This window comes from Salmo salar, chromosome ssa03, assembly GCF_905237065.1.
Source record: "Salmo salar chromosome ssa03, Ssal_v3.1, whole genome shotgun sequence".
In the NCBI taxonomy this organism is placed as follows: Eukaryota; Metazoa; Chordata; class Actinopteri; order Salmoniformes; family Salmonidae; genus Salmo; species Salmo salar.
Genome location: NC_059444.1, coordinates 82,692,009 through 82,719,404, shown reverse-complemented (window position 1 = coordinate 82,719,404; position 27,396 = coordinate 82,692,009). Strand labels below are relative to the sequence as shown.

The 27,396-nt window shown below is 48.3% G+C and overlaps 1 protein-coding gene across 4 annotated transcripts in view; it reads left to right on the top strand.

The window, feature by feature from the left end:
* The window catches only part of LOC123723765 (platelet-derived growth factor subunit A), a 31,045-nt gene extending 13,277 nt beyond the window's left edge, over positions 1-17,768 (top strand). For 2 of the 4 annotated variants that reach the window (XR_006769256.1, XR_006769257.1), the window contains 3 exons: positions 12,956-13,082; positions 13,853-13,984; positions 15,090-17,768. Coding sequence is in view for 2 of the 4 variants with exons in the window: in XM_045715629.1 (XP_045571585.1) it covers positions 12,956-13,082; positions 15,090-15,103 (141 nt within the window). In the remaining 2 variants the exon portion in view is untranslated. Of the gene's footprint in view, positions 1-11,005; positions 11,530-12,955; positions 13,083-13,852; positions 13,985-15,089 lie in introns of those variants that run through there. The other 2 variants (XM_045715629.1, XM_045715630.1) reach the window with 2 other exon arrangements.
* Positions 17,769-27,396: the final 9,628 nt, after the last annotated feature.

The window sequence follows — 27,396 nt, the reverse complement described above, 5'->3', positions numbered from 1 at the left end:
GTATCATGGAAGCAAGCAGAGCACCTTGCGGTGTAGGATGGCTGGGAACGAATAGGGAAAGCATAGAACATTCTGTTCTTAAATATCTCTTGAATGTATGCGTTTGCTGATCTTGTGTGTGTGTCATGTCAGTGTGTGTGTATGAGACAGTATCGCTGTACTCTATCCATCGTGCTGATCTTGCCTGGTCACAGCCCGGTGAGACATGGTTATCAGCTGTCATGCAAACCTCCACTGCTGCACCATGCCAGGGTTTCAGCTTTGGAGATAGCGCCGCCATATCCACTAGCCAGAGTAATAACAAAAATACCATCACCAGTTTCCTGGTACAGCAGTACTGGCCAGTCAGCTTTCAAAGGGATAGGCGGCCATTTTGTGTCAGGACATTGGCTCTCTGGGGTGCAGTTGCAGAAGTGGTCTAGCCTTCTCAATAGAGGACTGAGCGACTGGGAGGAACAAGTGGTCCACTGTGGCTCTCAGTGGGCATGGCAGTGCTTAGTCATGATGTCTGAGTGGCGTCCACTGTAGTCTCGCCCTCACCTGGCCTGCCTGCCTGTCTGTCTGTCTGTCTGTCTGTCTGTCTGTCTGTCTGTCTGTCTGTCTGTCTGTCTGTCTGTCTGTCTGTCTGTCTGTCTGTCTGTCTGTCTGTCTGTCTGTCTGTCTGTCTGTCTGTCTGTCTGTCTGTCTGTCTGTCTGTCTGTCTGTCCACTTCTTAAAAGAAGCCCAGTGGAAAAACACTACAGTGTTAAGCTATGCTTTCAGTGAGAGTGGTTATGAGGACTGGTGTGGAGAAAGAGCGGAAGATGGACAGAGGGTTGGGTCTGGGACAGTTTCTCAGAATGCCCTCTCTTGTGGTCACCCTCCGTGTCCCCCTCCTGACACCCTCCAAAACCCCCTTGGATAAATGAGCTTTCTTCACACAACACAGGGACAGGGAGGGAGGGGGGAACCCTGGAGCCAGCCGGTTTTGTGGGGAAGTTTTTCCGTGTCGGACCAGGGAGGGAGCTGAGAGAGAGAGTCTCTATCCCGGTAAAGGTCAACCGACGGGGGTGACTCCAGTCAGCAGACATTCAGGATATTTGGTGTGAAGAACATTGTCTCCTCCTGCCAAGTTTTTTCTTTCCCGTCTTTAGGAATAGAGCTGAATGGGGTCCTCTCTCTCTAACTCTGGGTCTCGCCGGCCCAAGATGTTTTCCTTGTGCTAGACGTGAGGAATGGAGGAATGGAGAGATGGAGGGATGGAGGGATGGAGGGATGGGAAAAGAACGCATTGTATGTTTCTTTCCACCTTGTGCCGTGATGTATTTCAGTATTGGAGCTAAATGCACTTTATTTATTTTTCCCTTTTTTCTTTCTCCTTCTGTCGCTCTCAGTAAAGAGCACGTCTGTGTAGGCCCCTGCTGCTGTACAAGCCTGGTTTATTCACTGGCGAAGTCATCAAAAAGTCTAACTTTAAATAGGCTTGGCCTGGGGGGATAGTGGCAGATCTAGAGTCTCTCTCTCTCTCTCTCTTTCTTTCCAGTGCTTTGGTCCATTACTGATAAGCCAGGCAGTGTGTGTGTGTGTGACAATGAGAGGGGGAGTAGGCCTAATAGCCCTCTGTGGTACTGTGTGCTATATTAGGATCTGGCTCTGGCAGTGATGGTAGAACTGCTGTAGATGCAATTCAATGGTCAGACATGTCAACAAAGGATTAAAGGAATTAGAGAGAGAGAGTAAGAGGGGGAGTGGGGAATGAGAGAAGAAGATAAACAGAGAGGAGGGGATAATGAATGAGAAAGAGAGAGAGAGAAGAGGTGATTAGGAATAATAGAGAAAGATAGAATGAGATAAATAAAAAGACTGTTTAAGTAGTCAGCTCCATCATCGTAGCATTACCATAACTCTCCCCTTATTTATCCTTCTCCCTCACTTCCCTCTCCGTCCCTCCCTCTCCCTCTCCGTCCCTCCCTCCCTCTCTCTCTCCCTACCCCTCTCCGTCCTTCCCTCTCTCTCTCCTTCCCCCCCTCCTTCCCTCCCTCTCTCCCTCCCCCGCTCCATCTCTCCCTCCCCCTCTCCCTCCCTCCCTCTCTCTCTCCCTCCCCCTCTCCTTCCCCCCCTCCTTCCCTCCCACTCTCCCTCCCCCTCTCCTTCCCTCCCTCTCTCCCTCTCCCTTTCCTTACCCTCTCCTTCTCTCCCCCGCTCCCTCCCCGTCTCCCTCTCTCCCTCACCCTCTTCTTCCCTCCTCTCTCTCTCCCCCTCTCTAGCTCTCTCTCTACCCCCCCTCTCTCTCTACCCTCTCTCTGTCTTGCTCACTCTCTCTCTCTCTCTCTTAATATCCATATCTCTCTATATCCCTTTTTCTCTCTTTCTCTAGTCTATATCACTTTCTCTCTATCTTTTTATTCCCCACCTCAACACGTCTGTTTTGTCTGCTCCATCTTTCCCATCTTTTTCCATCTCCTGAGTGAGTGTGTGTATTCAAGTCCCCGGCTGTGATGAGCTGGGGTGCGTTGCATTGCATTACAGGGTTCTGATGGGTTTGTCAGGGCTGCTGGCCCGGGCCTGCAGGTTAGATACAGTCATCTGTAAAACAACAGGTGGTTCTGGGAAGCAGGCCCTGCTCTGAGGACAAGAGGGTCTAGTGAGGACTGTGTGCGTGTGTGTGCGTTTGTGTGTGTGTGTGTGTGTTTGTGTGTTCTCCCACAGGCTAAAGGAAACAGTCAGTCAGACTGACAGAGAATAAAGCTGTCACTTCCCTTTTTTAGTTGTAGTTTGACCACTAACTAGTCTTGGATATCCCAGACATTGGAGCAACGTCAGCAAGGCAACGACACTAGGACTGGGGACGATGTCGGCTTCTCTTTGACAGTTCAAAGGGGGGGGATTGTTCTGGGGAGGGTCCTCTTCAGACAGATAACCCTTCCAACAAAAGAGACCATGGAGAACACTAGTCTAGCAGGACATTGGGGAGTAATGGACCAGCAATCAGAAAGACTAGGAGTAGGAGAGGGTTACCTCATCTGCTCGGCTGGCTCAGTCTCTGTGTGGGAGTGTGTGTAACAAGTATTCCCGGTTACAGTGTGTGTGTGTGTGTGTGTGTGTGTGTGTGTGTGTGTGTGTGTGTGTGTGTGTGTGTGTGTGTGTGTGTGTGTGTGTGTGTGTGTGTGTGTGTGTGTGTGTGTGTGTGTGCGTGCACATGCATTTGTGCACATGCTTGCGCCTGTGTGTGTGTGTTGCTCCTCTGTGCCATGTGTTCTCCCCTAACGCGCTGCCTGGGACAAGACCATTAGTGTTGAGGCAGCAGCAGTAGAGAGATGAGAGTGCTACTGAGGGGAGCTGAGGGGAAGAGAGGCCACAGAGTAATGAAGTGTTGATGCCTGTTGGATCAAAGCTGGAGGCCACAGAGGGTCAGGAGGATATAGCTGCAGGATCCACACATCTCTACTGACCCTGACTTTAAGGAGCCTCCTCTGACCTTCTGACCTCTACACACACACACACACACACACACACACACACACACACACACACACACAGGAGGAAACACATTCATAGGAAAGTACACACACACAGGCGCAAGCACACATACAGAGGTGAAGCATGCAAAAGGATGCAAGCACGCATACAAACAAACACACACACACACTTCCGTTCCCTCATTCATCTGAATGGCAGTCAGTCAGGACGGAGGCAGTAGCTACTAGCCGGGGCCTGTCCTCGTGTGGGACCTGGTTACGGGGTGTTTCATAAATAAAGGGACGAGTTGACGGCCATACAGTCAGTGTGATTAATGTGTGTGTGAGGCGTCCCGTGGATTATGTGAGAGAGGTATGAGGGGGATGGAGGGGGGAGAGGAGAAGTGAAGGGGGTCCCTGTTTGAAGTTGGTGCAGCTGTGAAGTATTTTCACTTTGATTTGGTCCCAGATTTTCTGCTAAATGGTGAGGGTTGGAGTGTGTGTGTGTGTGTGTGTGTGTGTGTGTGTGTGTGTGTGTGTGTGTGTGTGTGTGTGTGTGTGTGTGTGTGTGTGTGTGTGTGTGTGTGTGTGTGTGTGTGTGTGTGTGTGTGTGTCTGGGGGTAATCCACTCTGTGCCAGAGACCATGAAGCTGGACAGATTCTAGAACTTGGGCCAGAACTGGACCGTCTGGAATGCATCTGCTGAAATAAGAAATGTAATTCAACATTTTTTTACATTTCTTTTTATTCTTTCTTCATTTCCATCTCGCTCTCTTTCTTTAGCCTTTTACGTCCACTCCTCGTCTCCTGTCCTCCCTTTTGAACTTCTGCTTTGACTTCATCCTCTCTCTTGCTCTCGCCCTCAGCGTTTAAAGCTGTTTCTCTCTATCAAACCTGAGTTCAAATATTATATATTTCAAATCTTTCAAATACATTGAGTGTTTGCTTTAGCCTGCCTTGAGTGCCAGGTTTGCACTTTTGGGACATTTCTATTGGTTCCATTACAAATTCAATAAAGTACAGCTAAAGAATATAAAATGATTTCCAATAGTATTTGAACCCAGTTCTGGTCTGTTTGATGTTAGTTACCTACATGTTGCATGTGTTCTGTGACTCTTCCTGCTTTAAAGGGTGTCAAGGCCCATTCTGTTTGCTGTGCTTATCAGTGTCCCAGAGCCCAGCCCTGCTGGGGAACACAACACTACACTACACCACTACACTCCTCACCACTACATGTTGGATCTTCATTTGATCACCCTGTTGTTGTAGGATTTATTCTGTACAGCAGGAAATGCAAACGTATATTGTATTAGAGGTTTAAAAAGGCTTCTAAAGTTTATAATTTCAACTTTAAAATGTCAGAATTGATTTGCCTTAACTGAAAATCTATCAGTCTCTACAAAAATGTCCATTTATTATAATCCACACAATAATTCACATTTCCTGTTGCTGCAGGGTAATTTTCCTGCTTTGAGAAACTGGTCAAAATAAGATCCAACATCTGTACCTACTCTCTCTATTGGATAGACTAAACTAAAATCTGTTGCATTTTTATTCCAGTTTGCTTAAAAACCCCATCAACATTTCAGTCCACGGGACATTCATCAGAATGGTAGAAAACATGAAAAGATAAAGACAAGGTAATATGGGGTGTTTTCTCTGCCATCCCATACTTGTGCCCACAGGGCCTCTACAGAGTAGTGATTACCTGTCAGACCACTGTCAGGCCCAACACTTCATATAAACACCACTCTTACCTAGCTCTAATTACCATTGATGACAAAGGAGAGCATTCCGTCTTCACCTCCATCTCGTTACCTCTCTCTATTTTGTTCTTTCTGTCTGTCTCCATCTCCTTCCTTCCCTCCCTTCCACTCTTTCTGTCTGCCTTTCTGTCTCTTTCTCTCTCTCTCGCTCTCTCTCTCTCTCTCTCTCTCTCTCTCTCTCTCGCTCTCTGTCGCTCTCTCGCTCTCTGTCGCTCTGTCGCTCGCTCTGTCGCTCTCTCTGTCTCTCTCTCAATTCAAAGGGCTTTATTGGCATGGGAAACATATGTTTATATTGCCAAAGCAAGTGAAATAGACAAGAAACAAAAGTGAAATAAACAATCTCTCTCTCTCTCTCTACCTCTATATCCCTCCCTCTACCCCTCCCCCCTCTCCCTCTACCACCTTGTTTACATTTTCTAGTCTATACTTTTTTATAATTTTCACCTCCCTTTCTGGGAGTGTTTTACTCTTCATTTCTGGTTTCTGGCAAAGAGTGGTTTCCAATTTCCACTACTATCAGTAGGAGTACTCTTAGTTTAGATTGAGTCACAGCAAAAGTAATGAAAAGCATCTTGTGCGAGGTGGTACGGTGTGTGTGTTCTGGTGTGAGGACATGGGAAGGAGCAGGAAAGGAATGAAGGAGAAATTACATCTCTTATTGGACGCTTTGATGTTGGATATTTGATGATGGTCATACTTGGTGTCAAGAGGAAGGAGAGGCAGACAGTCTGCGGTCGAGACGATCCCCACATACACATTTGGTGACACACTGGGAGCTGTGTGTGTGAGAGAGAGAGAGAGATGGAGAGACTGGTGTGAAGAAATAAAGTGCTTTTTCTCAGCCCTCCCATTGGTTTCCATTGGCATTCCTGCCTCCATGCCATATGATAAATGCTCTTCTTGTTTCCTTTCTTCACCCCACACCCCTAATCCCCCCTCAGCACCCCTTATAACCCCCCATCCTCCCCTAATCCCCCCTCAGCACCCCTTATAACCCCCCATCCTCCCCTAATCCCCCTCAGCACCCCTTATAACCCCCCATCCACCCCTAATCCCCCCTCAGCACCCCTTATAACCCCCCATCCACCCCTAATCCCCCCTCAGCACCCCTTATAACCCCCCATCCACCCCTAATCCCCCCTCAGCACCCCTTATAACCCCCCCATCCTCCCCTAATCCCCCTCAGCACCCCTTATAACTCCCCATCCTCCCCTAATCCCCCCTCAGCACCCCTTATAACCCCCCATCCTCCCCTAATCCCCCCTCAGCACCCCTTATAACCCCCCATCCTCCCCTAATCCCCCTCAGCACCCCTTATAACCCCCCATCCTCCCCTAATCCCCCCTCAGCACCCCTTATAACTCCCCATCCACCCATCAATCCCCCCTCAGCACCCCTTATAACCCTCCATCTACTCACAATCCCCCTCTTCTCAGAGTTGAAAGCGTTGGGGGATTTGCTGTCTGTCTGTCGGTTCAACACTTTCAAAGCCCTGGTCATTGAGTTCCTCATGAGGATCACCCTTTATGAAGGAGGAGGGAATCTATTCCTTTTTCCATTAAAACCAGACTGTCAGACAGATAGATAGAGAGACAGCCCCCTCTATCTCCCTCCTGCCTTCTCTGTCCCTTATACCCCCCTTGTAGCTCACAATGAGCAGGGTTAGAAGGGGGTTGCAGGTTTTCCTCTGTATGTCTGGTGTCTGTGTGTCTGGTGTCTAGTGTTGGGACTCAGCCACTTAATTTATCCTGCAATTGCGTATCCCCCACTCTCCCCTCCTCCTTCACCCCTCCCTTCTTACTCTCCTCCTCCTCCCCCATCTTATTTATTTTCCTTTATTGCGATGTTGTTCCCATTCCTAACTACCCGTGGTGCACATCCACATCCAAGCCTTGTTTTCCTTGGACCGCTGAGCCGAAACTTTCCTTTCCACGCTCCGGCACTCCCATCGGGGGAAATCCCAATTAACCCAGCCAGGACAATCGGCTTCAGAGCTGGGAGAGGCTGGGATAGAGACTGGAGAGAGAGTCTGGAGAGAGAGTCTGGAGAGAGAGACTGGAGAGAGAGAGACTGGGATAGAGACTGGGATAGAGACTGGAGAGAGAGACTGGAGGGAGAGACTGGGATAGAGACTGGGATAGAGACTGGAGAGAGAGACTGGAGAGAGAGACTGGAGAGAGAGACTGGAGGGAGAGACTGGAGAGTTAGACTGGAGGGAGAGACTGGAGAGAGAGACTGGAGAGAGAGACTGGAGAGAGAGACTGGGATAGAGACTGGAGAGAGAGACTGGGATAAAGACTGGGATAGAGACTGGAGAGAGAGACTGGAGAGAGAGACTGGAGAGAGAGACTGGAGAGAGAGACTGGGATAGAGACTGGAGAGATAGACTGGAGAGAGAGACTGGGATAGAGACTGGAGAGAGAGACTGGAGAGAGAGACTGGGATAGAGACTGGAGAGAGAGACTGGAGAGAGAGACTGGGATAGAGACTGGAGAGAGAGACTGGGATAGAGACTGGAGAGAGAGACTGGAGAGAGAGACTGGAGAGAGAGACTGGGATAAACACTGGGATAGAGACTGGAGAGATAGACTGGAGAGAGAGACTAGGATAGAGACTGGAGAGAGACTGGGAGAGAGACTGGCGAGAGACTGGAGAGAGACTGGGATAGAGACTGGAGAGAGACTGGGAGAGAGACTGGAGAGAGACTGGGAGAGAGACTGGGAGAGAGACTGGGAGAGAGACTGGAGAGAGACTGGGATAGAGACTGGGATAGAGACTGGGGAGAGACTGGAGAGAGACTGGGAGAGAGACTGGGATAGAGACTGGGATAGAGACTGGGGAGAGACTGGAGAGAGACTGGGATAGAGACTGGAGAGAGACTGGAGAGAGACTGGAGAGAGACTGGAGAGAGACTGGGAGAGAGACTGGGAGAGAGACTAGGCGAGAGACATCAGGAAAGACTGGAAAAGGCTGGAAGAGAGTTGAAGAGACCAGGAGAGACTGGGAGAGACTGGGAGAGAGACCAGGAAGAGACCTACCTTTTCCCTTCTATCCCAGAGCTCACTGCATAAACCCTTTAAACCCTCCGTTGCTCTCTCTCTCTGGCCGGATCGGATATCATTCCATAACCTGACCGGGATTCTTTCCCAGGCCCGGCTTTCTGACAGAGTTTAGAGGTTGATGATTTATATATAGAGTGTGTGGGGCCCCTTCGGTTGCACCACGGGGTCTTCTATGGTGTGTCTAGCTGCTGTGATGGTGGGTTCTGAGACGGGACTTGAGTGGGTTCAATGAAAGGAAGATTGAATTAACTATGAATGTCAATATTTCTGGGGAGTCAGAGAGTGTCATGACAGGACACAGACAGGTTGACAGGGTGACAGGGACGCAGGCTGACATGGTGACAGGGACATAGACAGGCTGACATGGTGGCAGGGACACAGACAGGCTAACATGGTGACAGGGACACAGGCTGACATGGTGACAGGGACACAGACAGGCTGACAGAGACACAGACAGGCTGACAGGGTGACAGGGACACAGACAGGCTAACCTGGTGACAGTGACACAGGCTGACATGGTGACAGGACACAGACAGGCTGACATGGTGACAGGACACAGACAGGCTGACATGGTGACAGGGACACAGACAGGTTGACATTGTGACAGGACACAGACAGGCTGACATGGTGACAGGGACACAGACAGGCTGACATGGTGACAGGACACAGACAGGTTGACATGGTGACAGGACACAGACAGGCTGACATGGTGACAGGACACAGACAGGCTAACATGGTGACAGGACACAGACAGGCTGACATGGTGACAGGGACACAGGCTGACATGGTGACAGGACACAGACAGGCTGACATGGTGACAGGGACGCAGACAAGCTGACATGGTGACAGGGACACAGGCTGACATGGTGACAGGGACACAGACAGGCTGACAGAGACACAGACAGGCTGACAGGGTGACAGGGACACAGACAGGCTAACATGGTGACAGGGACACAGACAGGCTGACAGGGTGACAGGGACACAGACATGCTAACCTGGTGACAGTGACACAGGCTGACATGGTGACAGGACACAGACAGGCTGACATGGTGACAGGACACAGACAGGCTGACATGGTGACAGGGACACAGACAGGCTGACATGGTGACAGGACACAGACAGGCTGACATGGTGACAGGGACACAGACAGGCTGACATGGTGACAGGACACAGACAGGTTGACATGGTGACAGGACACAGACAGGCTGACATGGTGACAGGACACAGACAGGCTGACATGGTGACAGGGACACAGACAGGCTGACATGGTGACAGGGACACAGGCTGACATGGTGACAGGACACAGACAGGCTGACATGGTGACAGGGACGCAGACAAGCTGACATGGTGACAGGGACACAGACAGGCTGACATGGTGACAGGGACACAGACAGGCTGACATGGTGACAGGGACACAGACAGGCTGACATGGTGACAGGACACAGACAGGCTGACATGGTGACAGGGACACAGACATGCTGACATGGTGGCAGGGACACAGACAGGCTGACATGGTGACAGGGACGCAGACAGGCTGACATGGTGACAGGACCCAGACAGGCTGACATGGTGACAGGGACACAGACAGGCTGACATGGTGACAGGGACACAGACAGGCTGACATGGTGACAGGGGGACATAGAGGAGGATGTGGAGGAGGGAGCAGGGCTGTTTGCGTGTTACCCAGTACTGAACTGAACACCCCTCCCCCCTCCTCTCCACTTCCTAATTCCAGTATCAGTCTATTGTCATACTCTGACTCTGGGAATGTGCCCTGGCTGTGTACAAGGAGACAAGTGAAGGGAGGGAGAGAATGACAAGGAGGAGATGAGAAGTGTAGAGGAAGACAGTGACTAATCAAGAGAACGCTTGCTGTTGACAAAGTGGGAAGAGCAGAGGGAGAGTACATAACTTCATTGGTGGAGACATGTTGAAAAGCAGCCACACACTCAGAGGGAAGGGTGTAGGTGCTGTTCTGCTCTGTGTGTCCTTAACCCTGCTGTGTTGAGTAACAGGCCTACTGCTGGCCTCTCTGTCACACATACACACCGCTTTATCCCCTTGTCCATGTGTGTTTGTTTGTGCAACTGTGTGTGCGTGTATCATTTGTCATTAGGCTCCGCCACAGTAGTAACTGTCAGGCACCGCTGACTCTCCCTGTTTCTGATTGGCCGACCCCTGACCCCCTAGACATTCTGGTAACCAACGGCAGCGGAGCCGGGCACAGAGACAGCTGCAGCCCCTGTGTGCGTACAGCTCTGATTCCCCTGTCACACACACTGGCTAGTGACAAGGAGTGGGATTCCGTTTGGCTTGTTTTGCTCAGGAAACACTATCGATTAATCAGGCCTATATTAGTCACCAGTGTCCTTGAGGATTAAACAGAGCTAGACTGAGTTTAATAGGTTACGTATGAATGAGACTTAATGCTACCCATGATCACGTTCAGTGTGCTGTCCCCCTCCTTTAAAGACTCCCCCTTAAACACACACAACCCACCCCAAAATGACATGGTCCCCGGAATGTACACAAATCTAAAACCTCCCACCTCTGCAAACTTATGTGAAGACACACAGGTTGAATGCAATCAGTTGTGTAACTCTCCCCCTCTTTCTCTCTCTTTCTCTCTCTCCCTCCTCTTTCTCTCACCCATTCCCTCCTCTCTTCCCACCGCTTCTCTCTTTTACCCATCTCCCCTCTCTCCCCCTCCCTCTCCCTCTCTGTCTCCACCCCTACTCAGTTTCTGCTCAGGCCCTCTCACCCTCTGCTTCAGACCGGAGATAAGAGCAAACACACACCATGATGATCGCCGTCCAGACACCATTGTCCACTGTTTACCCACGGAATACCTCTGCTACTTAACCTCCTTTTCACTCCCTCTATCCCTGTTTTCTCTCTTCCTATCCCTCATTCCCCCCTTTTCCTGCCTTTCTAAAAGACACTGTTTCAAAGGAAGGATGCTGAATAGTGGATGCTGTGTTCTCCCTACCCTCTTTCTTGCCACTCTGTGTCCAGTTCAGCCTACGTCTCTGTCTCACCCTGGGCTTATGTTTCCGAGACGTTACGTCATTGCAGGGCCCAAACATTACAAGGTTATGTAGTATCAGAATGGAATGGTGTATTATTTGGGCTGTGTGACTAATTCACTGGGTAGAGCTTGACTTGGCTGGAGGCCAGAATGGGATTGAGAAAGAACTCTCCTTCTCTCCCATCTGTGTGTGTGTGTGTGTGTGTGTGTGTGTGTGTGTGTGTGTGTGTGTGTGTGTGTGTGTGTGTGTGTGTGTGTGTGTGTGTGTGTGTGTGTGTGTGTGTGTGTGTGTGTGTGTGTGTGTGTGTGTGTGTGTGTGTGTGTGTGAGCTGTCCTGACTGCATAACAGCATTGTTCATAACACCAGAAAGCGTGAGGAGATTGTCGGTCAATATCCTGTCCCGTGCCATGACCAGGAAGAGCACAGAAGCCTGATATATTGTTTCCATGTGGCCCAGGCCCAGGGTGTGTCTGTGTACCTGCCCTGGCCTTCAGATCAGAGATCAGAGAGAGGCATCACCTAACGCCATTTTACACATCCACCCAACAGCCCAACTACACCCACTTCACAGGCCCCTTGAAGTGGCTGGGTGGTGGGGAGTCAGTGTTGGGGTTGGTGGAGTTATTGAATGGAAGTTTAGGTGAAGGTCTGTGTAAGATCTGGCTGTGTGGGATAGTGTTGGGTTGGGTTAAGTGCAAGGGTTAGGCTTGGCTACAGTAAATTAGTTGAGATGAGGTAGGGGAGCAGGTCAGACACAGAGGCAGGGGGACCTCTCAAACTACTCTCCCCTGGCCTCCCGAGTGGCGCAGTGGTCTAAGGCACTGCATCGCAGTACTAGCTGTGCCACTGGAGATTCTGGTTAGTCCAGGCTCTGTTGCAGCTGGCCGCAGGAGTCGCAAACCCTCCCCTAACCCAGACGACACTGGGCCAATTGTACGCCGCCCCATGGGACTCCCGACCGGGTGGCCGACCCATGGGGCGGCACACAATTGGCCCAGCGTCGTCCGGGTTAGGAGAGGGTTTGCGACTCCTGTGGCGGGCCGGGCGCAGTGCACTCTAACACTGTTGCCAGGTGTACGGCGTTTCCTCCGTCACATTGGTGCGGCTGGCTTCCGGGTTAAGCGGGCGTTGTGTCAAGAAGCAGTGAGGCTTGGTTGGGTCATGTTTCGGGGGACGCACGGCTCTTGACCTTCGCCTCTCCCGAGTCCGTACGGGAGTTGCTGGGATTTGTTATTTTTTTTTGTATTAAATAATAATTGAAAAAAGATTCAAAATAACATCTCTCCCCAGTCAGGGTGAACCTTCACTGGGCCTCATGGTGCGTGTCACTCCCTCCTCCCTCCCTATCGTTTGAGCCTCTGCTCAATATTGACACACCTGATCACCAGGCCATAGAACGCTGCACATCAGCACAATGGAATGCTCCTGTCATACATCAAACAGAGGGAGATGACGGTGGCTGCGCCAGAGGCGTTAGAGAAGGAGAAATGGAGGAGGGAGCAGGGCTTTCTCTTTCTTTCTTTTCATTCATCCATCTCTCTTGATGTTAGCCAATGGAGAAAGAGTGAAAGGTGAATGAAGGGAACACAGAAAAAGCCTAAACGAGCGTAAATGGTGTTATTGTGGTAGTGTTGTTAACCTCTCTCCCTCCCTTCGTTCAGGTGGCCAAGGTGGAGTATGTGCGGAGGAAACCCAAGCTGAAAGAGGTCTTGGTCAGGTTAGAAGACCACCTGGAGTGTGTGTGCACGTCACAACATCACGTGACCGAGCACTCAGACGCAGACACAGGTAAATAATGTTAAGGCCGACTGAATTTATCACAACTTTATTGGAGCGTAGATGGCCTTCACAGACTGTTTGGTTGGATGTCTGAGTATCTGAGTCCCGCCCCATTCAGTCATTCCTTCCTACGCCTGGTCTTTTTATACTGCTAGTCTGTCTGTCTGTCTGTCTGTCTGTCTGTCTGTCTGTCTGTCTGTCTGTCTGTCTGTCTGTCTGTCTGTCTGTCTGTCTGTCTGTCTGTCTGTCTGTCTGTCTGTCTGTCTGTCTGTCTGTCTGTCTTCCTGCCTACCTGCCTGCCTGCTGGCTCTCTAGCTTGCACTGCATGACCTCTTGTATATCACTGTTGGGAAAACAGACACGCCTGCAAGCTAGACTTCTATTGCCAAACCTGCAAGGCCCCTTGTGTGTGTCTGATAGAAAGACAGTGTCAGTGTGTGTGTGAGGGTGTTTGTTTGTCTGTGTGTGTGTGTGTGTGTGTGTGTGCGTGCATGCATGCGTGTAAAGGGAGGGTGTCCAAAGGCTGCTTGGCTTGGCTTGGACGGCAGGTAACAATCCTTTCCCCTTGATCCAAAGCCTCCGTTGGGAAGAGACAATGTGGACTGAGGCATCTCAACTTTTTATAGTGTCATTTCAAATCCTCTTGAATTCTCTCTCTGTCATGGAGGCTTTTTATCTCCTCTGCTTTCTGCTCTTTGTGTCGTAAACCTTGCTGCTTCCCCCTCTTGCTAACCCTTGTCCTTGTCCTCCTATCCTCCCTCCCCAACTTGTGTTTTCAGGCCACCATACTAGGGCTAAAGGTAGAAAAAGGAAAGCTAAAAAGCTAAAGCTCAACAAGGATTTATTGGCGACATAATAAACTTGAACACATTATTCCAAAGTCCGGCCGCCGGACCCCCCGGCTCCAACAGGTAGGAGGACTTTAGCACCAGCATGGCAATCCAACCAATTACCCACCTGCTGGTCACAAGCCCAATCAGGACAGAGAAAGGTTTGCCAATCAGATCACAATCAACACCACACCCAATCAGTGCGAGGAGAGGGAGGGCTGAAATGGGCCACGCTCTGTGAATGCCGCTGCATGATTTAGTGTGATTTTTATGCCTGCCTGCACACTGCATATCCTCTTTGTGTTGTGTTTTTATGCCTGTATGAGTTTATGAATGAGTATTTCAACCTCACCTTGTTCACCGACCAGTATTTGTCCTTCACTCCAGCTGTCTCTGTGTCTCTGTGTGTATCTGATTTCAAATACCATTCTACATGGTCTCTACTTCCCATGCTCTCCCCTGTATTTCATGTCCTTTATCTTTCTCTCTCATCCTCTCTGTCCATTTGTCCTGTCTCATCTCTGTCTGTCTGTCTGTCTGTCTGTCTGTCCAATGTTCTGACTGTCTCGTCTCATCTCTGTCTGTCTGTCTGTCCAATGTTCTGACTGTCTCGTCTCATCTCTGTCTGTCTGTCTGTCCAATGTTCTGACTGTCTCGTCTCTGTCTGTCTGTCTGTCTGTCTGTCTGTCTGTCTGTCTGTCTGTCTGTCTGTCTGTCTGTCTGTCTGTCTGTCTGTCCAATGTTCTGACTGTCTCGTCTCTGTCTGTCTGTCTGTCTGTCTGTCTGTCTGTCTGTCTGTCTGTCTGTCTGTCTGTCTGTCTGTCTGTCTGTCTGTCTGTCTGTCTGTCTGTCTGTCCGTCTGCCCGTCTGTCCAATGTTCCGTCTGCCTGTCTGTCTGTCCAGTGTTCCGTCCATCGTTCCGTCCGTCGTTCCGTCCGTCCGTCTGTCCCTCTCTCTTTATGACACACGTTCAAATTGAACAAAATGGGGAATGAATATCACCTTTTACCTCTAACATGTTCAAATAATATGGGGATTAATGAAATGCTAATGCTAAAGCTAATGGTAATAGTAATTATGGGGGTAATGGTAATGCTAAAGCTAATGGTAATAGTAATGATCAGGCTAATGCTAATGAAATGCTAAATGTTAATGTCAGCTCTCTCTCTCTCTCTCATCTCCACAGTGGACATAAGGTGAGACCCCAGCAGCATTGGACTTCAGTGTGGAAGGGGCCAAAGAGAGGATGCTGCCATATTTGGACTGCTGACCTACCCCCTTCCCTGACCCCACCCCACCTACCGCCTTTTAAAAACAAAGATTACTGTAAAGAGAAAAAAAGAGAAAAAGTTAATAAAATGCCAAAGGTGCTTTTTTCTATTACCGTAAAAAGTAATGCAGAAGGTCTCTGTCAAGTGCAGCAGAACCAACCAATCGAACAGTGATGCGGATGAGGATGGTGAAGGCGATAAAGACCTGGGCAGAAAAGAGAAGAGGAGGACAAGATGGGTTGTCGTTTGTTTGGGTAAACAGGACAGTTTGACGATCACAGAGAGAGATCCAGGATGGATCATTGGATTAAGCCTTGATGGGGGATCTGTTGACTGGATCCTAAAAGGACACAGAGAGGGACAATCAGTGAACTCTTTGGGACGTGTGGAGGCTTGCATGTTCCTAGCCGTTGGCCTAAGTGACACTTGCCTGGACAGTCAATGACTGACAGAGAGAAAAAGAGAGGGAGAGAGGGAAAGAGATGTTGAGAGAAGTTGTAGAGAGGTGTAGAAGGTACTGGTCGTGTTACTTGTTGTTCCGGAACTCTCTGTAAACTGTAGTGGAACTTGTGAACATTCTGGAACTCATAAAATGGTTGCCCATTTTGTTTCTTTTGGATAAAGTGTTGGGAAAAGTGTTTGCAATCATCAGGACCTGTTGTTCCAAGCGGCTTCTCTGCTTCTCTCTCTCTTGGGTTTCCCTATCTGCTCCTATTGGGATTGTGCCAGTCGCCATATACACTACAGAACGATTCAGAAAGGAAGATTCATTCATTGCTACTAATAAACTATTTATACGTGTAAACGTTTTCATTTCTCTCTCTCTCCCTCCAAGACATTGTTATGTTTTCTGTGACATGTAAGAGTCATGTTCTGTCTGATCCTCTGGTAGTGAATCTTCATGTCCACATGTTCATGTAGTTGTTACGCATGTTCAATGTTGTCTTATTATGTGCCAGTATATTATCTGAACAGTCTCAAGTCTAGTTGTATGGGCTGGAAATGTAAGGAAGCGTGGCGAGGAGGAGATGGGGAGGACAGAGTCTGTACAAGTACAGGAAGATGCTTTATTTTTGTTAAGAAAATATATTATGCTTACTTATATTCAAGTAGGAAGTATGTTTGTTATTTCTTTGTTTGTTGTGGTTGAAGGCTTTTATTTAATCCATGGAAACGATGCAGGAATGGGGGTGAGGAAATGTATAAGTCCCCAGCAATGCACCCTGTTTGGTGGTGTAGGGCAGCCTTACATCAGCAGTGCTGTACTGTATTATCTAGAGCGCTGGATAGAGCTAACCTGGTCCCAGATCAGTTTGTGTTGTCCTCCAAACACATATAGTCATTGGCAAGACAGCACAAACCGATCTGAGATCAGGTTAGTGCAGAGCTGGCTGAGGAAGACTCAATCTGGGGCATCGTTGGACTGTGTCTCTTTAACCCAGTTATCTAGCCAAAAGTTACACCCAGTAACCAGAGCGCCATTATACACAACAGAACACACACGTTCAGCATGTGTGTGTGTGTGTGTGCACATAAATGTGTGTGTGAAACCACTTTTAACCCACATCACACTCCTTTGATAAGATGGTACCCAGTCCGCCCCACCAGCACACAAGCTGTTCTTAACGAGTACAAAGTCCATCTTGAATGAGAGAGAGTTTGTGAACAAACCAACATGGATGGTTTCCTAGTTAATCAAGCAGCAGTCTTCCATTGACACGTTAACAACGATGAAGACTGTTCCACTGTTGACACGTTAACAACGATGAAGACTGTTCCACTGTTGACACGTTAACAACGAGGAAGACTGTTCCACTGTTGACACGTTAACAACGAGGAAGACTGTTCCACTGTTGACACGTTAACAACGATGAAGACTGTTCCACTGTTGATGAGTGAAAGATCGAAAAAGAAGATACCACTGTTTATGGAGAGACTGACACCAAATCTCTAACAACACCCTATTTCCCGTAGATTGCAGTGCACTACTTTAGACCAGAGCCACTGGCCAAAATTAGTGCGCTACATCGGGAATAGGTTGTCGTTTGGCACACACTGAATCAATAGAAAGACCTGGGCACTTTTCCAAAATGTCTCAGAGTAGGAGTGCTGTTCATCTTATTCATTATGATCTAAACAGCTAAACTGATCCTAGATCAGCACTAAATGTCTCAGAGTAGGAGTGCTGTTCATCTTATTCATTATGATCTAAACAACTAAACTGATCCTAGATCAGCACTTTATGAAGTCCTGGGTGAGAGACATGTTGAGAGAAAATAGATGACTGTATCTGCAGCTGCTTTGTGTTGTGGTAACAACATCTTCAACTGCACTATACAGACTTCCAAGGTGATTCCATTGGTGCTATATGTATAAAGGAAATCAGAAGAAGTTTCACCACCATTTTGCAATGCATTCATTTATTCATTCATTGTCAATAGACCAGGGACCATTGCTTACAGTAACTAAAGAAACTGCAACAACACAGGCTAATAGGATTTTTTATTTGGGCCTCTATTGGATAAAAACAGCAATGATTATAATTTATATATTTATGTTTTCAATAATAAATACATTCTGCTTATCAAACTGTACACAGAATGTTGGGTCCTGTTTTTGGTCCTAGTTACAGGTACAGTATGATTTGTGCCACGTCTCTTTCTCAGTTGCTGTATAAATCAGTCCTTCTCTTGCTGAAAGAACTGACCAGGTGAAAAAGCCTACTCACTGGGCACAGACTTCAATTCCACATTGGTTCAATGTAACTTCATTGAAATTACATGGAAACAACATTGATTCAACCAGTGTGTGCCCAGTGGGTAATTATATATATATTTTTTATTTAACCTTTATTTAACTAGGCAACTCAGTTGAGAACAAATTCTTATTTACCATGACGGCCTACCCCGGCCAAACCCGGATGACACTGGGGAAATTGTGCGCCGCCCTATGGGACTCCCAATCACGGCCGGTTGTGATACAGCCTGGATTCGAACCAGGGTGTCTGTAGTGATGCCTCAAGCAGTGAGATGCAGACTGGTGCGCCACTCGGGAGCCCCGTGATGATGATGATGAGTTTCCACCATATTGTCTTCACCTTTCAAGTCAGTGCAGATGAAGAGGAGACGAGGACAGATCAGTGCAATGAAAGACAGGAAGAGAGGATGGAAGGTTAGACAACGGAGAAAGAGCTGTTGATGAGGCGAGCAGTACCCATCTGCATCCTCATGTCCTGTAGTCCATCTGCATCCTCATGTCCTGTAGTCCATCTGCATCCTCATGTCCTGTAGTCCATCTGCATCCTCATGTCCTGTAGTCCATCTGCATCCTCATGTCCTGTAGTCCATCTGCATCTTCATGTTCTGTAGTCCATCTGCATCCTCATGTCCTGTAGTCCATCTGCATTCTCCTGTTCTGTAGTCCATCTGCATCCTCATGTCCTGTAGTCCATCTGCATCCTCCTGTTCTGTAGTCCATCTGCATCCTCATGTCCTGTAGTCCATCTGCATCCTCCGGTTCTGTAGTCCATCTGCATCCTCATGTCCTGTAGTCCATCTGCATCCTTCTGTTCTGTAGTCCATCTGCATCCTCATGTCCTGTAGTCCATCTGCATCCTCATGTCCTGTAGTCCATCTGCATCTTCATGTTCTGTAGTCCATCTGCATCCCCATGTCCTGTAGTCCATCTGCATCCTCATGTCCTGTAGTCCATCTGCATCTTCATGTCCTGTAGTCCATCTGCATCCTCATGTCCTGTAGTCCATCTGCATCCTCATGTCCTGTAGTCCATCTGCATCCTCATGTCCTGTAGTCCATCTGCATCCTCCTGTTCTGTAGTCCATCTGCATCCTCATGTCCTGTAGTCCATCTGCATCCTCATGTCCTGTAGTCCATCTGCATCTTCATGTTCTGTAGTCCATCTGCATCCTCATGTCCTGTAGTCCATCTGCATCCTCCTGTTCTGTAGTCCATCTGCATCCTCATGTCCTGTAGTCCATCTGCATCCTCCTGTTCTGTAGTCCATCTGCATCCTCCTGTTCTGTCGTCCATCTGCATCCTCATGTTCTGTAGTCCATCTGCATCCTCCTGTTCTGTAGTCCATCTAGTAGCCGGAGGGTGTGGAGTGGACAGGCAGAAGGCATGTGGAGTGGACAGGCAGAAGGCGTGTGGAGTGGACAGGCAGAAGGCGTGTGGAGTGGACAGGCAGAAGGCATGTGGAGTGGACAGGCAGAAGGCATGTGGAGTTGACAGGCAGAAGGCGTGTGGAGTGGACAGGCAGAAGGCATGTGGAGTGGACAGGCAGAAGGCGTGTGGAGTGGACAGGCAGAAGGCGTGTGGAGTGGACAGGCAGAAGGCATGTGGAGTGGACAGGCAGAAGGCGTGTGGAGTGGACAGGCAGAGGGCGTGTGGAGTGGATAGACAGAAGGCGTGTGGAGTGGACAGGCAGAAGGCATGTGGAGTGGACAGGCAGAAGGCATGTGGAGTGGACAGGCAGAAGGCATGTGGAGTGGATAGGCAGAAGGCGTGTGGAGTGGACAGGCAGAAGGCGTGTGGAGTGGATAGGCAGAAGGCGTGTGGAGTGGACAGGCAGAAGGCATGTGGAGTGGATAGGCAGAAGGCATGTGGAGGAAATGTGAGCTTTCCTGGGGCCTGTGGAGCGAGCTGTGACTGGCCTCGCTTCCAGGATCCTCCAGAGCCAGGGGGAGACTTTATTACTCTCTCCCTGAGATCCTCACCCTAATCCTGGGTTTAGAGGACATGAAAGTGCCGCCTACCCACCACTTCCCCCAGAAACACACACCCCGTTTATTACCCCTGAGAGGAGAAAGAAGAGAACATGAAAGAGCAGATCAGAGGAGGGACACCAGCTTTGCTGCCAGCGGAATGGAGGGACATATCAAAGAAAGAGAAGAACATGAAGATGTTATGTTTGTATTGTTTTTTATCTGACATGCTCTGGGTGTAGAGGGGGTCATTGAAAAGGGAGTGGGGGATGGAGGGAAAGAAGGAAAAGGGAGGAGGGGAGGTGGGAGGAGAGGTACACTATATATATATACATATTCAAAGTAGTGGATTCGGCTATTTCAGCCACACCCGTTGCTGACGTGTATAAAATCAAGCACAAATCCATGCAATCTCCATAGACAAACATTGACAGTAGAACGGCCTTAGCCGCGAAGTGGTAGACCACACAAGCTCACAGAACGGGACCGCCGAGTGCTGAAGCATATAGCGCATAAAAATCGTCTGTCCTGGTTGCAACACTCACTACCGAGTTCCAAACTGCCTCTGGAAGCAACGTCAGCACAAGAACTGTTCGTCAGGAGCTTCATGAAATGGGTTTCCATGGCCGAGCAGCTGCTCACAAGCCTAAGATCACCATGTGCAATGTGCAAGCATCGGCTGGAGTGGTTTAAAGCTCGCCGCCATTGGACTCTGGAGCAGTGGAAACAGGTTCACGCTTCACCATCTGGCAGTCCAACGGACGAATCTGGGTTTGACAGATGCCAGGCGAACACTACCTGCCCTAATGCATAGTGCCAACTGTAAAGTTTGGTGGAGGAGGAATAATGGTCTGGGGCTGTTTTTCATGGTTTGGGCTAGGCCCCTTAGTTCCAGTGAAGAGACATATTAATGCTACAGCATACAATGACATTCTAGACGATTCTGTGTTTCCAACTTTGTGGCATCCGTTTGGGAAGGCCCGTTCCTGTTCAGCATGACAATGCCGCCGTGCACAAAGCGAGGTCTATACAGAAATGGTTTGTGGAGATCTGTGTGGAAGAACTTGACTGGCCTGCACAGAGCCCTGACCTCAACCCCAGTGAACACGTTTGGGATTAATTGGAACACCGACTGCGAGCCAGGCCTAATCGCCCAACATCAGAGCCCGACCTCACTAATGCTCTTGTGGCTGAATGGAAGCAAGTCCCCGCAGCAACGTTCCAACATCTAGTGGAAAGCCTTCCCAGAAGAGTGGAGACTGTTATAGCAGCAAAGGGGGGACCAACTCCATGGAATTTTCCACGAGCTGGTGTCCATATACTATTGGTCATGTGGTGTATCAAGAGTTCAAGAAGCAGGAGAGAAAAGAGGAGAGAAATGTGCCAGAGGGAGAGAGAAAAAAGACACACACACACACACACACACACACACACACACACACACACACACACACACACACACACACACACACACACACACACACACACACACACACACACACACACACACACACACACACACACACACACACACACACACACACACACACACACACACACACACACACACACAATGGGAGATACAGGAGAATGGCCTAAAGTGGACTCAGGATGTTGGTGCATGGTGCAGTATTTGGAGGGATGGAACCAGACTGGAGTCACTAAGTGGACATGGTTTCATAAACAATGCCAGAATGGGGCTGGGAGCTGACAAGGTGTGAAGAGGGGTGCTGATGGCTGTTTGTGTATGTGTGCGCTTGTCACTGTGTGTATAAATGTGTGCGTGTTTGTGTGTGTCTGTGTCTGTGTCTGTGTGTGTGTGTGTGTGTGTGTGTGTGTTTGTGTGTGTATGTGTGTGTGTGTGTGTTTGTGTGTGTATGGGTTTTTGTGGTGATCAACAATACCAAGGAGGTCTCCCTCCCGGTGTGAACACGGACCGTTGGAATGTCTGCCTCTTGTGGAACGCAAGCTGTCATCTGACTGGCCGACAATGGATGGGTCAGGGTTCAGGGGTCAGAGTTCAGGGGAGGGGGGAGGGGTTGAGACAAAGTGGAAGTTGTTGAATGCATTGTAAATAATTCGTTATCCTTTCTCCCACTCTTTCCCTCTCTCTCTCCCTCCCCCCTCTATCTCCCCTTTCTCTCTCTCTCTCCCTCTCTATCTCCCCCTTCTCTCTCTCTATCTCCCCCATTCTCTCTCTCTCCCTCTCTCCCCCTTCTCTCTCTCTATCTCCCTCTTCTTTCTCTCTTTCTCTATCTCACCCTTCTCTCTCTCTCTCTTTCTCTCTCTCTCTATCTCCCCCTTCTCTCTCTCTATCTCCACCTTCTCTCTCTCTCTCTCTCCCTCTCTATCTCCCCATTCTCTCTCTCTCTCTCTCTCTCCCTCTCTAACTCCCCCTTCTCTCTCTCTCTCCCTCTCTATCTCCCCATTCTCTCTCTCTCTCTCTCTCTCCCTCTCTATCTCCCCCTTCTCTCTCTCTCTCTCTCTCTCTCTCTCTCTCTCTCACTCTCTATCTCCCCCATCTCCCCCTTCTCTCTCTCTATCTGCACATTCTCTCTCTATCTCTCTCTCCCTCTCTATCTCCCCCTTCTCTCTCTCTCTCTCTCTCTCTCTCTATCGCCACCTTCACTCTCTCTCTCTCCACCTTCTCTCTCTCTCTATCTCCACCTTCTCTCTTTCTCTATCTCCACCTTCTCTCTCTCTCTATCTCCACCTTCTCTCTCTCTCTCTATCGCCACCTTCTCTCTCTCTCTCTCTCTCTCTATCGCCACCTTCTCTCTCTCTCTCTCTCTCTCTCTCTCTCTCTCTCTCTCTATCTCCCCCTTCTCTCTCTCTCTCTCTCTCTCTCTCTCTCTCTCTCTCTCTCTCTCTCTCTCTCTCTCTCTCTCTCTCTATCTCCCCCATCTCCCCCTTCTCTCTCTCTATCTCTCTCTCCCTCTCTATCTCCCCCTTCTCTCTCTCTCTATCTCCACCTTCTCTCTCTCTCTCTCTCTCTCTCTCTCTCTCTATCGCCACCTTCTCTCTCTCTATCTCCACCTTCTCTCTCTCTCTCTATCTCCACCTTCTCTCTCTCTCTCTCTCTCTCGCTCTCTCTCTCTCTCTCCCTCTCTAACTCCCCCTCTCTCTCTCTCTCTCTCTCTCTCTCTCTCTCTCACTCTCTATCTCCCCCATCTCCCCCTTCTCTCTCTCTATCTGCACATTCTCTCTCTATCTCTCTCTCCCTCTCTATCTCCCCCTTCTCTCTCTCTCTATCTCCACCTTCTCTCTCTCTCTCTCTCTCTCTCTCTCTCTATCGCCACCTTCTCTCTCTCTATCTCCACCTTCTCTCTCTCTCTATCTCCACCTTCTCTCTTTCTCTATCTCCACCTTCTCTCTCTCTCTATCGCCACCTTCTCTCTCTCTCTCTCTCTCTCTCTCTCTATCGCCACCTTCTCTCTCTCTCTCTCTCTCTCTAACTCCCCCTTCTCTCTCTCTCTCTCTCCCTCTCTATCTCCCCATTCTCTCTCTCTCTCTCTCACTCTCTATCTCCCCCATCTCCCCCTTCTCTCTCTCTATCTGCAGATTCTCTCTCTATCTCTCTCCCCCTCTCTATCTCCCTGTTAGAGCCTATTTGGACATATTTGTATAAAAGACAGAACATTCAGAGCTCCATGTATATTTGTGTAAATATGAATGTATATGATGAAATATAAGGTACGTACCTTTATGATTTATATTTACCTGTTTGAGATGTATTCATTTGTTGTTAGTGTAACTTAGTTTTGTCCCCCCCCCCCTCTTGCCCATTCATTGTACTGCAGTAAGTGTGTTAGGATAAAAGCAGGAAGTTGGGCCTTTGGGGGGGGGAGTCCTTGCTAGACGCGGGAGCGGTATAGTTTTTTGACCATACAGACAGGTCATATTGTGTATTTTCCATATCAAGTAACCTATGTTTTAAGTTGATTGGATATTCATTTTCCTGTTAGATATAAGAAGAATAAACATTTTTGTTGCACCATATCCCTGGATCACATTGAATGTTTGGCCTTTTGGAAACCTTGAGTGTGGACTGTATGCGTACCAAACAACCCCGCTTCAGGCTTGGGCAGTGGCTATGGTAAAGAGGAAAGGAAGCCACTACAATCAAGTCAAAAAACTCCGTGAAGGATTGCTATCGGAAGGAAATCTCCGGTTTTGGACACACACTGGATATTTCCTTAACCTCTTAGCCTCTGCATAGCCTCTTCTGGCTTCCATATGCAGACAACTACGTACCAGATCCTTGGGCTGACCAGTGGTGTACTGTTCCAGGTAATAGAGCCTATCCTGGTGACTGCTCGTCTTATCTTCTATACCATGTTCAAATGCACGCATGAATGGCCTAAAGTTTAGAGGATCACCGTCAAACATAGGTATCTCCCTAACAGGGAGTGTGGCCTGTTTGTGCTGTAGTACAAGGAGGTCAGCAATTTCATTCTGCCTTTGCATGACAGTAGAGAGGTTATCAGGCTGGCATTATCGCTGATACCTGCAGTGTTGATTCTGTGTTGATTGCTAGACCTTGCTGTTGGCTGCTGAAGGGTGTGGTTCATGACTGTTTTCTGAATAGGTTTTGATGGCTTTGTTGTCGGTTGTTGTAAAACCCTTTGTAGTGGGGTATTTGGAACTGCACCTAATGCAGCAAACTCAACAGGTGATGTTTCAGGTTCCACATAGACCTCAGGTACCTGGTTCTCAAAATAAGAGTTCATTCCATCTTCTTGGCTTAGTAAATGGGCTGCCACAGCATGGGATTGAGAAGTTGACTCAACACTCTCCAGGACCTTCAGTTTGGCATTATATGCTGCTATGTCCGTTTCCAGTGCCATTTTCTCCATCCTAACATTCAGTTGAGCTCTCTCCAGTTCCAGTGCATGCTTGTCCTGTAATGATGCTTGGCGAGCTAGTAGAGCTGCTCGTTCTGCCTCAGCTTTTAGGCGTGCAGACGACACTGAGGAAGCCGTCTTAGAATACTTTGTTTTACTTGATGTTTTTGACACATTGGAAATGCTGTCGTGTGGTTCAATGAGCGTTTGTGGCTCAACTTCAGCTTTTTTCCATATTTCCACCTCTTTCAGGAAATGTTCATAAGTTCTCATTCTTGGTTGATAATAGTTCATGCTCTCCTGTTCTTGTTCCTCCTCTGTGACCAGCTCTAGCACAGATTCATGAGCATTCTTAAAGTCATTGAGAACAGCATCAAATGCTTCAAGACTCTCATTCACAGTTTCAATGTTTCCTCCATCAACAAGAAGGACTTTTATTTCATTCATTTTGCGTGTACACGCTCCAAGTTTGCCTCTCCGGGCTGCATATAGTGAATTTAAATGATCCTCTGCCCTCTCCGGTGGAGTCTTATTTGGGATTTCATCCTCCATCATTCACTTTTAGTTCACTCAATTTACAATGACACAGTTGTTGGTTTGATTGTTAAACGTAATGCCCCTTTAGACCTCCTTTAATGCTTTAAAACACAGTCATCCATTTCAGCATATTGACCCATTTTGAATTGAACATGTGCAAGTTCGGCATTTTAGTTGCGTTTTAAACATTTCATCCCTTTATACGTTTTGTCCCTTTAATGAAGTTTGAACACGCAGTATCATTCGTTGCGTGGATGCATTGCATTTCCACGTTAGGCCAAATATTAGACATATGATTAGGTTACATTGTGCATAGGATCTCAGTGTTTCCCAAACTTAAACATCTTAATTGTTTTCACAGCGCTGTGTTTTGAATTCCATTCCCAAGTTTATCAAACATTCCAATTATAAGCACATTTGCGCTTCCATAATATGCATGATCAAACGATCGCATTGAACAGGGCAGCTCATTCATTCGCAGTGGTTACTCACGGCTGGCGAATTCTAGGAGTTCAAGTCCTTCCAAGCGAGCTGTCCTTATGGTACGAATGCAATTACAAATAGAATAATATCCAGTGTGTGTCCAAAACCGGAGATTTCCTTCCGATAGCAATCCTTCACGGAGTTTTTTGACTTGATTGTAGTGGCTTCCTTTCCTCTTTACCATAGCCACTGCCCAAGCCTGAAGCGGGGTTGTTTGGTACGCATACAGTCCACACTCCCTGTTAGGGAGATACCTATGTTTGACGGTGATCCTCTAAACTTTAGGCCATTCATGCGTGCATTTGAACATGGTATAGAAGATAAGACGAGCAGTCACCAGGATAGGCTCTATTACCTGGAACAGTACACCACTGGTCAGCCCAAGGATCTGGTACGTAGTTGTCTGCATATGGAAGCCAGAAGAGGCTATGCAGAGGCTAAGAGGTTGTTAAAGGAACACTTTGGCAATGAAATCAAAGTCACCACTGCTTACATGGAAAAAGCTTGGAACTGGACAAACATCAAACCGGATGATGGAAAGGGACTGGGTGGCTATGCACTCTATCTTAGAGGTTGCTGTAATGCTATGCAAGACCTACAGAACATGGAAGAGCTTAATCTTCCCTCCAACATAAAGTTGATCATGTCAAAACTTCCCTACAAACTAAGGGAAAAAATGGAGGTCTACGGCATGTGATATTTTAGAGAGAAGACACCTGAGGGCCCAGTTCAGTGACCTTGTGACGTTCATGGAAAAACAGGCCAAAATACTGCAGGATCCGTTGTATGGAGATATTCAAGATCCCCTGTTCAACAAAAAGTTTTTAAAAACCAGAACAGAAGCTGACTTTAAACAGCAGTTCAAGTCCAAGAGTAGGGGAAGCAGCTTTGCCACTGCAGTAGCTGTAGTGGCAGATTGTGACTCTGAAAAACCTCTAAAAGAACAAACATTAAAAGTAAGGAGACCAGGCACCTATCCTTCTGACGCTCCCAGTACCTCATGCGTATTTTGTGCTGGAGAGCATTTATTGGTCGACTGCCAACAGGTGAAGGCACAGCCACACGAATCCAAGGTTGAGTTTCTGAGATCAAAAGGCCTTTGTTTTGGCTGTTTGATGAGAGGACACTTAAGCAAAGAATGTAAAAGAAGGATGACCTGTCAGAGCTGTCAAAGAAAGCACCCCACTATCCTGCACATTGAAGGAAGAGAGAGATTTAGATCTCAAAAGGCAGATATGAGTGGTGTAGCAGTAAAGCGGGAGGAGACTGTCAGCAGTGCTCTTGTCTCACTGGAAGCTGGTGACGATACCGGGGCCGGTACAGATTGTGCACTTGCAATTGTGCCAGTTCAAGTAAAGGTGGCAAATGGAAGCAAGTCTGTGTTAACCTATGCGTTTCTCGATTCTGGTAGCTCGGCAACATTTTGTACGGAGAGACTCATGAGGCAGCTGAATGCTAAATGCAGTGAGACTGAAATTCTGCTACGCACAATGGGGCAGGAGAGTCCTACCAAGAGCTTTGAGATATCTGGATTAGAGATTGGCAACGTGGAAGGCAACACATTTCTTGCATTACCAAAGGTCTACACCCAAAATAAGATCCCAGTGACAAGAGAGAACATTCCCACTCAGAAAG